A 13,340-nucleotide genomic window follows, 5' to 3' on the forward strand; every position below is an offset into this window, starting at 1 on the left:
CCGCTCTGCTGGGCTCGGGCCCCTTGGAGTCCGCCACCGGGGCAAAAGCAGAGCCAGGCGTCCGAGCTCCCAGCCGTCACTTCCTCGGGCCCCCCCGGCAGTCCCCCAGGGAGCCAGGCAGCCGAGCGCCCCCGTACCTGCTAGGTCCAGCCTAGGGTCAGCCCCAGCGGGAGCGGCCCATGGCAGGAAGGGAGGCTACGGCGGGCAGGAGCGGAGCCGACGCCCAGTCTGGCCCCCGGCGGGGTGGGGAGGGTTAAGGCCCTGGCCCCTCCTCCCCACCCCTCCCCCTGTCAGCCCCAAAAGTTTGGCTCTGGGATTTAAAGGGCCAGCGGTTCAGGAATTCTCCCCGGGCTGGCGGGCTGCCCGCCAGCCCGGGCGGAGGGCAAGGGGAAGGGGGCTGGAGCGTCTTCAGGGACTCCGGGGTGAAGGGATGGGCGCTGCGGGAGGAGTCCCTCCCCTGACTCCCCTCCCCCACGCCGCTTCCCGGCCTGGAATTTCCTGGAGCCTGGGCTGGGCGGGTAACAGGGCCCAGATTCGGCGGATGGGGCTGGGGGTGGCCCTGGGCCAGATGGAGAGGGAGGAAGGGGAGGCCTTCCAGGGCGGGGAGCAGAGCAATCCCTAGTTGGTGGGCATCTTCCTGGCCACCCGAGGGGCCCGAGATTCCATGGCCCACCTCCGGCCTCTTCCAGGAAGGCCCCAGGCTTCCTTGAGTCTCCTCAGCTCCCCTGTCCTAGCCACGGGGCCTGGGGAAAGCCGGGAGAGCCCTTGGATTCAGCTCCAGCCGGGCCACTCACTCCTTAGGAGCGCTCCTCCTTTTCTCAGCCTCAGTTTCCTCCTTGGTCCATGGAGGCATCACCGAGGCCTTTCCCGACACCATGCCGGCAGCCCTGGCCTCTCGCCCCGGTACAAGTTCCTCCTGGCCCTGGTTCTGCCTCTCTGGAGCCTGCCCCTGGCCACCTCTGGGATGGGATGGTGGGGAGACCGCCTGCTCCGCCACTCCTTTCCCTGAGGCCACCAGAGGATGGAGGGGAGCCAGCTGGGCTTTACAGAGGGCAAGCAGTCCCCAGGGGTCAGACCTAGGAAGGAGCAGAGCCCTGGGGAAGGGCTGGCTCACTGGGGGGACAGAGCAGATGGAGGCTGGAGCCCCAAAGCTGGCTCTAGTGCAGGGCCTCAGGCTCAGACTGTGGACCAGGAGGAAGCCCATCTCCTTACACACGCATTTGCTTATTTATTTATGAATCCTGCCTTCCATCTTAGAGTCCACTGTGGAAGGCCGGCCAATGGGGGTTAAGCGACTCACCCAGGGTCACCCAGCTAGAAAGTGTCTGAGGCTAGATCTGAACCCAGGACCTCCCATCTCTAGGTCTGGCTCTCAATCCACTGAGCCACCCAGCTGCCCTCTCTCCAGTTAGCTTTTCCTTGAAAGACCCTTTGGGGTGTTAAGTGGAGGATTCTGGGGGGAATCTCTGTGGTACCCTTTGGAGCTAATAAGCTGCCTCCTGGAGGGGGCCTCAGACCCAGATGAGCATGGCTGGAGGGACGGATGGACGAAGGAGCTTGGGACATTTCTCAGTACTTTATGAAGCTGAGACCTTGGCCAGGTCCTCGGACAGAAGGGCCCAATAACTGTTCCCATGCCTTCAGGCAGCCCCTCAAGACTCCTTGAGGAATCTTGCACTCACCTCCCACCCCCAAGACTGTCTCTGTATGTTGTTAGCCCAGGGTCATTAGGGAGGTGATCCCTTGGCTGTCTGTGGGCTCACTGGGGACCCCCCCTGGATGAGAGCCCCTGAAAGTGGCTGGAATTCCTCCCTCCAGGCTTGCCACGCTTCGGCCAAGAGTCCCCCCAGGGCAGCCACCACCAAGCCAGCCAGGACCAGTCGAACCAGATTGGGTACAGTGTAATCCTGGGAGGTGAGACCTGCCGGAATAAGGCTGTTGTGATTGTCTGAGACCCAGCAGAGAGCCCAGAGCCAGCCTCCCATGGACCCTCCGGCTTGGGGCTCCTCCTTCACCTCCAGGCACTGGCTGAGGCCCCTCCCTGGCACATGGAGGCAGCCCATTGGAGGAGGTGGCCTCCCCCCCCCACCCCTCCCCAGTCTCCGCTCCCAGGCCCCTGGGGGGGTGGATCCCATGAGCTGGGAGGCTTGGCTGGCTCACCCATTGAGATGTCCACCTTCTCTGGGGAGATATGGGGGGATGAAGGAGCTCCTGGAAATGGAGAAGAGAGAAAGGGAAGGCTCAGGGGCAGCGTTCCGAGCCTGGGCTCTTCCCCAAGAGCAGTCGGGAAGGATTCGGATAGGTTTCTGGGTCCAGCGCCCTCATGTTTATGAATGAGGAAATGAAGTTTCCCGGAAAGGAAAGGAAGGTGTGAAAGCGGTGAACGTGACTCAGACCGGATTTGAACTGGATACTCCCGACATCAAGCAGACGCCCTGTCCGGCCCCTCCTCCAGTCCTTTCCCTCTCCCTGGGCGCAGCTCCCTAGCGAAGACAGCTGAGGAAAGTGAGAGTTAGGGGGAACCTTTGCCCGGAGACTCACCCGTTGGGGGATTTGACTCGGTTGGAGAGCGGGTCCGAGGGACTCCTGGGAATAGGGAAAGGAAAAGGTGTTTCTCTCCTCTGTCTCCTCCCTCAGCTTTGCTGATCCAGAGCTGGCTGGGACCTCAGACACCAAAGCTGAATGGAGTCGAGCCCAACTCCCGGACCCCCGTTTGGAACTTGCCCCCAGATCACCAGCTCCCAAGTGGCAGAGCCCGAATTCGAACCCAAGTTCGAGGCCAAATCCGAGCCTCTTCCCCCGCTAGCCCATTCCAGTCTCTTTTGAGTCCCCTCAGATCAACTCGTTTCAATTCAGCCCGACCACAGCGCTTCCTCCTGCTCAGGAATAGAGCTAGGTATGGGGAAGAAGCATCCTCCCCGACGTGGGACGCTCTGGGATCCCCGGCTCTTTCGAACCCCAGGCCGGCCCCTGCTTGCTTTCCCGCCTCTGCTGGGCTGCTTTGCTCCATCTAGCGGGAGGATGCGGGGCTGGGAGTCCTTTACCTGTCACGGTGAGCTCCAGGGGCTCGCTGGGAGCTGTCCACAGGTAGGGAAAGTGACTGTCGAAGGCGTAGCATCTGTAGGTGCCCGCGTGGTCTGCCGTCGCCGAGAGGATGGGGAAGCGGACGGGAGACTTCCCTTCCTGGGTTTTCCAGATGCCAGCTCTCCCCTCCTTCGCTATGGCGAACATATTAAAGCCGAACTGGGACTCACAGGAGAAGGTGGCGCTCTTCCCGAAAAGCACAGCAGGGCCCGGCTGGACAGAGAAGGAGGGTTTGTCATACAAGCCTGGGAGGAAGAGACTTCATGTTAGAGGGGAGCCCCTCCTCCGAGTGAGTTGTGCTCATGTGCAAGGGTGGCCCCCAGCTGGGTTCCAGCTTCCTCTTCTCTGAGGAGCCCGCAGCTTCCCGTCCCCACCCCCCAACCTTGGCTCCAGGGTTCAAGGACCCCAGCAGGATCTCCCCTCACCTGTCACCACGAGCTCCAGCTGGTTGCTGGGCTTTGACCAGTAGCTCCCATTTCTGTAGGAGCATCGGTACTTTCCCGACACCGTGGCTGATGCACTGCCCAGAGAAAATCGGGCCTGGGACCTGGGCCCTGGAAGACCAGGCTGGTCCCTGTAGTCATCGGAGGTGCCCAGTCGCTCCAGGCGGAACATGTCAACCTTAGGGGAACCTTGACACCACAGGATCACATCTGCCCCCCAGGCTACCATGGAGCTGGGCTTTGCCCAGAGGATGGGTCTGGAGAGGGTAACTGGAAGAAGATCCGAACCCAGAGCTCCATGGATGTCTGCCACTCCTCCCTGCTCCCCACCAGCCCCCCCTGCCAGCTCAGCTCAGTTCAGACCCCTTGGGCTCCCTCCCTGGCTCCTGCACTGGGGCTTGCCAGTGCTGATCAAGGAGAGAAAGAGGGGACTCTAGGAGGGGCCACTCACCCTGTTGTGCTGTGATCCCCAGGCTCAGACATAGCCCTATGGGAAAGGAGTTGGTGAGGGTGAGATTTCCCTTCCTGGGATGAGGGAACGGCCCCTGGACTCTGACTCCTGCCCCCCCCCCCCAGAGCCTCTGAACGTCACAAAATACTTAAATGCTGGAAGAGACCTTAAGATCATAGAGTCTCACTGCCTTATTTCACAGAGGGGGAAACAGTGCTCAGAGCCTGAGAGTAGCCCACAGTAGCACTGCTGGTAAGTGACAGCCAGGACTGTCTAACCAGGACTAAACCAAGTTTAGGGTTCTGGGCAATCCCCTTCCAGCCTGCCTCCTCCCTCAGGACCTCCCAGCAGCCCCCTCCCCATTTGGGAAGCTCTCCCATTCTCAGGTCCCCAGGACTCACCAAAGGAAAGCAGGATGGGGAGAGAGGAGTCCATGGTTCTGGCCAGGGCCCCCAGGAAGGTATGAGGACAGAAGGATCCTTCACACCCTGAAGAGGCTTAGCACACTGGGGCCCAGGGGGAAGGCCTAATCCCTTGGAAGGGGGACATTTATCTCCCTGCTCAGTTTCCCCCCACTTCCTCCTGGGATGGCCATTGGCTTCCTCCTCGGATGTGGTGGGTCTACCCAAACAGATGGAACTGTATCTTCAAGCTGCTCCTTCCCCATGTCTTGTTAGCTGGGGCCTCAGCTAGGAAGCAGGAAGACTACTGTATGCCCCTGGCCTCAGTTTTCTCCACGGCACTTCATGTCTTGAGGACTACTTTGGATCTAGAAGTCTATGATTGTCTTTACTTGAGTTTTTTTCTACCTTTTCTTGGGTTCCTTATAATCCTCCCCATTTCTAAACGGGCCTCCTGTTCACTCCCCTCTCCCTCCCCTTCCCCAGATCTCCTTTCCTCTCTTGTCCTCTTGATCCCTTCTCCCTTGCTCATTCCTGCTCTCCCCTCCTTTCTCTTCTCCCCTCCACTCCCCTCTCCCCTTCCTTTCAGGCTCTGCCTCCATCTCCTCCCCACCTCCATCTTGTCCCCTCCTAAGACTTCTCTCTCTTTCAGGTCTCCAGCCCGGATTGCTTTCTGACTCATAACTCCATGAGTACCAGGAGAACTTACTGAGAGAAGGTCTTGCCTAAAAGAGGGCTTAGAAATGATCACAGCTGGGTAACACAGAGGATAGAGCACCAGGCCTTGAGTGGTGGGGGCCAGGGTTCAAATCTACCCGCAGATACTTCCTAGCTGTGTGACCTTGGGCAAGTCACAACCCCAGTTGCCTAGCCCAGTTCATTTACAGTCAGGGCAATTGAAGCCCAACTAGGGAAGCAAATCCCTCAGAATTATCCACTGAGTCCAGAGCAGAACTCACCAGTATGTTAGACCAGTACTAGTGTAATCCCAGACACTAGGAAGGGGGCCAGCAGTTCTTGGAGAAGTGGGCAGGAACATTTATGGGGTCGGGTCATAGGATTCTGGAACTAGAAGATACATTAGGGATCACCCCATTTTACATATAAAGAGATTGAGGTCCAGAGAGGGGAAGATATTGACCAGAGAGTAAACTTTTAGAAAACTACTGAGTTTTCCCTTGCGCCAGATGTCTGTTTCCTTACCAAGGCAGACACTGCCTTTCCCTTGGATCCTGTCTGTTCCAACAGTGTAATTAGAATTTTGTACCCCAGGACTTCATTTCCCAGAATTCCTCTTTTGTCCCCACATTAGGTCTTTACATTTTGTAGATAAAGTTTCTGTAACTCTGCTCTCTTCTCCTCTCTCCCAATCTCGGTCAGGATAAACTTCTCTCTTTACTCACAGTTTTTACTTTCCTCTACTTCAAGCAATTATTACTAAATCTTATAAAATATAATACTCGGAGTTAGTGGATATGAATTTTAATCTTACATAACCCTTAGGTAAGGCTCTGCTCCCATGGACAAATACAATTCCTTCTGGGCTTACTATGTGCAGCAGTGCTAGCTACTATGAGTCAGCCCCTGGGGAGGGGCTAGTTTAGAGATGGCCTGCTTTCTGCTCTATGCCTGGCCTCAAGGAGGCTGCTGTGGACCTCCTGGGGGCTTCTCCCTTGATTTTTAATCTCTGATGATTCTAGCCTTCTCTGCATGACTCAGGGACCTCCACTAGCCCCACCAGCTCCAGAACTGGCCCCAGCCTAGTTTTTCCTCCTATCAGGCTGGATCTAGAGGCAGGGGCCAACTTGCTTCAGGCCAGTTGTCAACACTGCCCCTGTTGCCATCTTCCTCCATCCCAAGCAGCCTTGAGCTTGGCAGTGGGCCATACCTGGGCCCATATAATTAAAATCTAGGCATGTTGTCTCATGTGACAGTCACACAGCTCCTCAGCCCACTGGGTGAGATGGGAAATTTTTCCAGAGGGAGATCCCCAGGACCACAAACTCTCATAGTGTCCTAGGAGTAACCCTGGCATGGAGGAGGGATATACTTCTACTTTTTGCTTTGAGCTCTCACTTGTATGGATCCCATTTAAACAAAACAAATTACAGAGACTACCATTGACTCTTAAACATGAAACATGTATTTGTACTAATGTAAGCATTAATATATAACGAGAAGGCAAAAGCAGGAAAGAATATTTACTTGATAGAAGGCCAAAAAGGGATATTCTAAACAGAATGTCATTCTCTTTAGGCAATACAGTATCTGTGGGGAAGAATAGGCATACTCAGAAACCTTGCATGAGAGGCATGAATGGGGAAGCCCAAGCACCCAAAGCAATTCATAACTCTGGACTACTGGCCTTGTTTTTTTATTTCTTTAGGAACCAATCTGCTTGATTCATTGCCTATTGGGCAAAACATGTTTTAAAAAATTCTATCCTTGTTCTGGTCTTCAAAGTTCTCCTGTTGGACAAAGTGATTTCATATTACTTTTAGCTACAAGAGCAGGGAAAGCTCTTTTAGCACATTGACACTCTTCATTGCATGCTGAGAAAATGTTAAGCTCTTTTAGTGATAAACAGTTCCCTTAAACCAGAGAACTATTAAGCTCTCTCATATTTGCTCTGGGACTCTGAAGAGTTTTTCTCTCTAAATTTGTAATTTGTGATAGGGTCTGCAGCCTTCTCCCAGCTAGCTCTTTCATTAGCAGAAGATTCTGTTTTATCCAATCAACTCTGAGCAAAGCAACCCACCCCATTCCTTTCCCACCTCCCTCTTTCCCTCCATCCTTCTCTCCTCTGTCTCTCTTTCTCTCCCTTCTTCCCTCCAGGGAAGTCAAATCTCTGAAAGATTCTTCACCTATCAGGCTATATAGATTAGCATTCGATAGTGATCTTGCTTTTTCCCAGTCATTCAGGTCCCAATAAAGTAATGTCTCTCATCATTGTAGATTTTCTTTGCCTTCTGTGTGTATGCAGTTCCTGATTTCATCTACAGTGTCTTCTGACCCCACTCAGTTTGTTCTCTTGCTTCTATCTTTTATCTACTTGTTTCTTACTTCTCTTCTCTGACTTCTAATGCCTCCAATCAGGACTTTCTTATAAGCCATGATCCACTCCCATATGTTCACATGAAACTAAAAAAATCCTCTTTTTTGTCAAGTATGACCTCAGTCATCCTTGTATAAACATCTCACGGTTCTCAAACATTTGCTTGATTTGTAATTTATCATGTCCTTCATTCTTAAAAAATCCTGTGTGAATGAGCTAATGGACCACAACACAGTACAACCATTTCAAACATAGTCATTGCTCTGCCTTCATGTAGCTCCTTTTAGTGCATTTATCAGAGGGGTAATTCTCTTTCGGGTTCTCAACAGTTTATTTGAGACATAGCATTTCTTTACAATTTGGCTTTTATCCATTGTCCATCCATATATATATATGTGTGGCCTCCCTCATTAGAAACTTCTTGTATCATTCTCTGCCTTTGACTCTTTGGTGTCTGGTGGAGAACAGACATTGTATGAATGCTTCTCCACTGTCTGATCGATGAGCAGTTGAGATATGACTAGAGAATGTTCAAGATTCTTTCCATCCTAAAACAATTGGCCTTCTAAGGCTTGAAGATAGGAATGACCAGGCAAGCTATGGGATCCCCAAAGATGCCAAAAGGAGGCTGTCTTATTTGGGACTAAATGAGAAGGGAAGAAGCCCCTTCCATCCCCCCTCTCCTCTAGTTGCAGGGACTTCACTACTCCACTCCATCCCTCCATTTCCCCTTAATGTGACTCATTGTTAGGAAATTCTCCTTTATCTTGGGCTGAAATGTTTCTTATTCTCTTTCTCTTTACTGCTCAACTCTGCCAAAGGGGCTTCCTCCTGGGATTGAGCAGAACAAGCTTGCCTTTCCTAGCTAGAACAGTCCTTCTAGTCTTTGAACAAAGTGGTCAGAGTCAGTCATGGCATTATAGAAAGATCACTGAATTGGACCTCAGAGACCCTGAGGTAGAATCTGTTTCTGCTACTTACTCCCTTTGTGACCTGCATAGATCCCAGCTTTGGAGAGAGTGTTTCAAAGTTTCAGAGCAAAGCTCTGGTGGCTACCATTGATTCTGGTCTTGGGCTTTTCAGAAGCAAGTCCAGGACTTTTGAGCAATGTCCAACAATAAAATAGGATGCAGAAGATGTGAAGTGAAACCATTCTGATGAGAAGCAAAATTGGAAGCTGCCTCGAGGGACAGATGTGGATGCTGTAAGTGATTATTGATCATTTGTTTGAATCTAGCTTTATTTGCCTAGAAAATTCTCTGACCCAAAAAGCTTACTATAGAGGTAAGATTGACCTCAGAGAAGCTCCAGGAAAAGTGGGATGGTTATAAGGAGTGCTTAAATTCCAGCCAATACTTGTTTTGTGAAATTGATTATTGATTACCAATTATCAATTTATAGTTGTTTTGTTAATCATAATAATAATAACCAGTATACAAAGTATGTGCATATATATATATGCACATACACAGTTACTATACATATATATGTATATATATGTATAGTAACTGTGTCATTGTAACCAGCTTTAAGGCTTTGAAGCTTATTGCACAGATCTAATGTCAACCCTCAATATCTAACAAAATGAAATGTCATTTGAGGGAGATATGAAAGATGGATGAAGGATGATTCAACCTGGTCACAAGATTTTTTCCTATGCTAGATTCCAGTGGTACAGGGAGTGGTAGAAAAGGGATCTTCAAGACAATGTCCAGAGGAAAAGATTGATTCTTATAGGCTTGAGGGCTATAGGTTACCTTTAACCTGTTTTAGCCTACCTATGGAGATGGTTTTACCAGGATGTGGCCACTATGCATGCTACAACTCTGGAAAGTCCTTCGTTTGGGAGGGCACTGTGGGGTTGGTTCTTTAAAATTTTTTTCCTCAAAAACCTTTTTATTACATATTTAGTCATCACTACCACCACCAACAAAAAATTTAGATGAACAAATGCATTAAAAATTATGTGCATGACTACAAACCCCAACATTGTTAATGATTTGTTTAAAAACATGTAAAGTATATATGTGTGCTAATATAAACATCCTCTACTTTTGAGCTCCTTTTGAATTTGGATTTTTTCCTTTTGATTTTGTGGCTGCTATCATTTTAATATAATCATAGTATGTATTATTCTTATTCTCTTTTCTTCTCCTCATATATTTCCCTTATTTTCTTTATATTTCTAATATTTGTCATTTCTGCTAACATAGTACAATCCATTACATTCAAATACCTCAATCTATTCAGCCATTTCTTCAAGTCACTGCATTTGTATTATTTCCAATTATTTTATCATTACAAACAAAGCTTCCATGAATATTTTCATACATACACAACTTTTTACCCTGTCAATAATGCCTTTTGGGCCAAATCCTAGTAATGAGATCCCTAGCTTTATAGCTCTTAATGTATATTTACATCTTCTTTTCTAAAAAACAATTTACAGCTGCTCTAGCAATGTAATATTAGGTTTGTTCCTATCGGCATTTAATATGATCAATTTAACTCATCTGGTTCCCAGTCAACATACATTACCAACTGGATTGGTCTTTAGGCAGCATACACAATGTGTTGCCAGGATTATACTCTTTCCCAAACCAAGTCTTTCTGTTTGAGCATACCCTGTAGAATTTTTGTTGCAATGCCACAATTCCTCAGGGATGCAGGATTATCTCCATAGTATGGTAAGTGTTAAAATAAGACTTTTGGAGAATATTTATGTTCACTAAACCGTTGTTTTCCCATGAAAAATTATGTTTGGATTGGATAAGCTCAGGTTTAGATCAACTGCTAACCTCATGGAAGTGGGAAGAGGGGGAATTCTCCAGCTATCTATCATATTGAACTTGTCTAAAGTTCTATTCTTCTTCCTAATTTCATATTTATTTATTTTTTGTTAGATTTATCTTGTTCTGAGAGGGAAAATTAAAGCCCCCACTATTATTTTTAATCTATTTCCATCTATACCTCATTAAATTTTTCCTTTAAAAACCTGGATGCTATAACTCTTGGTGTATATAGGTTCAATACTGATAATGCTTTATTATCCATAGTACCCCCCCAACATAATATGTACCTTCTAATTATATCTGTTTTAGCCCCGACTCTGTCAGAAATTATGACTGCTACCCCTGCCTTCTCTGGATCAGCTGAGGCATATTATTTTCTGCTCTAGCTCCTTTTCATCACTTTATGGATATTTCTCATTTTCAATTTGTTTCTTGTAAACAACACATTATCAAGTCCTGGTTTTTTATCCTTTCTGCTATCCATTTTCTTCCCATGGGTAAATTAATTCCATTTACACTCAGTGTCATAGTTACTAGCTGTATATTTCCATCTACTCTGTTCCTCCTCACTGTCCCTCTTTTCCTTACTTTCCACTGCATCTCTCCTCAGATGTCCAATTTCCTTTGGCCAATATTGCTTCAATTCACATCTGTGAGGTTGATTCTTTCAAGAGGGTGTTGGCCTAATTTGGGTTTTCTAGTCACTGGGATGATGAAGACTCATGGTCAGGTGGTCAGATAAGAACCAAACACAAATCTAGTTTGGGGCAGGGGGAAGCATTTTTTGGATTTTATGTAACCACTAAACTGTATAAAAAACTATTTCAATTGTGTCAAGAGTCTTTGGTTACTGAGGAAAAATTGACTTCTATTGCTGGTAGCTGCCAGCTTTGCCAATAATTAGATAAACCCAGACCTTTTGAGCCTCAGTCTCTCATTATATGAGATTTATTTCGACACTTTTGGCTGCCCTCAGGTCTTGTTTTGGGTCCATCCAAAACTTGTGTTGTAGGTTCCCCAAGCTAGATTGATTTACCTGATATATACAATTCAAATTGGTCTTCTCTTGGACATTGCCTGCACTCCCTACTGTTCCAGGAATACAAGCACCTCTGGTATGAGGGTTACCAAGCCCTTTTCGGGGCTGCTCATCCATTTTTTTTAATAAACCCTCACCTTCCATCTTGGAGTCAATACTGTGTATTGGCTCTAAGGCAGAAGAGTGGTAAGGGTAGGCAATGGGGGGGTCAAGTGACTTGCCCAGGGTCACACAACTGGGAAGTGTCTGAGGTCAGATTTGAACCTAGGACCTCCCATCTCTAGGCCTGGCTTTCAATCCACTGAGCTACCCAGCTGCCCCCTGCTCATCCATTTTTGGGGTCTGTCTTTCACCCAACTCTCCCTTAGGACTCCTTGAAGCTGTAGCATGCCCAGTGACAATACCCTGGTAAACCATCGCCCCTAAACCATCGCCCCAGGCAGGCTAAACCAGGCTGAAGGTAACCCAGAGGTCTCAAGCCTGTCAGTGAGTTGGGGGACATCAACCCAGGCATGTGAAGACTTCCCCCAGAAGAATGGGTGGATGAGAAAGATTCGTTCCAAAGGCCACGAAGGCAGCTGAAGCATGTGCTATGGAGCTTGGTCAGACACAGAAGAAGCCAAGGTCACCCCCGTGTCTCTGACCCTCACCTGTCACCCTGGATTTTGTTTTGCCACCAGACTTCAATGACTGGATGAAAGGGGAAGGCCGCCAACTTTGTACAGCTCGGCCTCGCTTAAATCCAATTCGGGGCAGATCAAGATTTCACTCTGGGGCGTCATTGGCTCTCTTTGAAAAGAGTGACAACATTAAGCACCTGCTGTTTGCCAGACACTCTGCTAAGGGCTTTATAAATAGGTTAACCTCACAGGTTTGCATGTCATATGGTCAGTAGCACACTGGCCAAGGATCCAGAGCCCACCAGCTTTCCAGCTCTGGGGATCCCTGATTTATTCTGCTTCCCATTTCTTCTCTGTCACGTCCTTGGGGCTTTAGCATGAAAGGAAGAAAGAAATGTGTTGAGCAACTTGGTCAGTCCACATTTTAAGGCCCCTGCGGGATCCTTTTGCCCATGCTCTACCTCTCCCCAGGCTACATTTCTGCTTGGGGAAGCTCAGTCCCTACCGGGGTCAGGAGGATTAGCTATCTTCCTCCTTCCCTTCTCCAGGGAGCCCCCTGCCCCTTTGTGGGACCCCACCCAGCTACAGCAGCCAGGGGAGAGGAAAACTGGCATCCCCTTCTCCCCTGCCCAGCCTGGCTCATCTGGCCACTTTGTTTTCCCTGGCTCAATCTATGCCATGTGACTGGAGGCTTTAGTTGATGTGATAAGGGAAAGTAAGAAGGCTAGAATTCCAAATCTTCAAAGGCAGGCTTTTGCTTATCAGTTCTTGAATTATTTCTGGCACATCATGGCAAAGCGTTTGATGTGGGGGCTAGTTGGAAAAATGTCTCGATGCCTTTTTAGCCAAGGAGATAAGGCTGAAAAAATTGTTTTATATTTTAGGGGAAGTAAAAGGTATTGCAAAGATTTTATTTTTAAAGTAAGATTTAGGGGGTCAGCTGGGTGGCTCAGTGGATTGAGAGCCAGGCCTAGAGATGGGAGGTCCTTGATTCAAATCTGGCTTCAGACACTCCTTCCTGTCTGACTCTGGGCAAGTCACTTAACCCCCATTGCCTACCCTTACCACTCTTCTGCCTTGGGACCAATACGCAGTAAGGGTTTTTATAAAAAAATAAAAATAAAGTAAGATTTAGTTGTTTAATTATTTTAAAATGAGTTTTGGTTAAGTTTTTCTTTAATCTGTTTATAGAAAAAACAATGCTCTTTATGACTTTTTTAAAACCCTTATCTTCTGTCTTAAAATCAATACTGTGTATTGGAGCCAAGGTAGAAGAGTGATAAGGGCTAGGCAATGGGAGCTAAGTGACTTGCCTAAGATCAGACTAGCTAGGAAGTATCTGAAGTCAAATTTGAACCCAGGACCTCCTATCTCTAGACCTAGCTCTCAATCTACTGAGCCACCTAGCTGCCCCTTAAATGTTCTTCCTTCCTTCCTTCCTTCCTTCCTTCCTTC

The 13,340-nt window shown here is 48.6% G+C and overlaps 1 protein-coding gene across 1 annotated transcript; it reads right to left on the reverse strand.

The window, feature by feature from the left end:
- Positions 1-1,503: 1,503 nt before the first annotated feature.
- LOC123240827 (platelet glycoprotein VI-like) lies at positions 1,504-3,699 on the reverse strand. The gene is made up of 4 exons (XM_044668542.1): positions 3,510-3,699; positions 3,045-3,329; positions 2,161-2,406; positions 1,504-1,921 (listed from the first exon to the last, which is right to left on the reverse strand). Exons 1-4 carry the CDS (start codon positions 3,697-3,699, stop codon positions 1,728-1,730), a joined length of 915 nt encoding a protein of 304 aa, XP_044524477.1. The 3' UTR covers positions 1,504-1,727.
- Between the last annotated feature and the right edge of the window lie 9,641 nt (positions 3,700-13,340).

The sequence above is a fragment of the Gracilinanus agilis genome, chromosome 3 (genome assembly GCF_016433145.1).
Source record: "Gracilinanus agilis isolate LMUSP501 chromosome 3, AgileGrace, whole genome shotgun sequence".
In the NCBI taxonomy this organism is placed as follows: Eukaryota; Metazoa; Chordata; class Mammalia; order Didelphimorphia; family Didelphidae; genus Gracilinanus; species Gracilinanus agilis.

What these genes read in the sequence shown, in the direction of transcription:
- LOC123240827 (XM_044668542.1), bottom strand. Translation starts at nt 3,699, where the DNA reads ATGTTCCGCCTGGAGCGACTGGGCACCTCCGATGACTACAGGGACCAG. An exon ending in GCTGGAGCTCGTGGTGACAG is followed by an intron (nt 3,330 to 3,509) that starts GTGAGGGGAGAT and finishes TCTTCCTCCCAG; the next exon opens with GCTTGTATGACAAACCCTCC. An exon ending in CCTGGAGCTCACCGTGACAG is followed by an intron (nt 2,407 to 3,044) that starts GTAAAGGACTCC and finishes GGGAGTATCCAG; the next exon opens with TTCAAATCCGGTCTGAGTCA.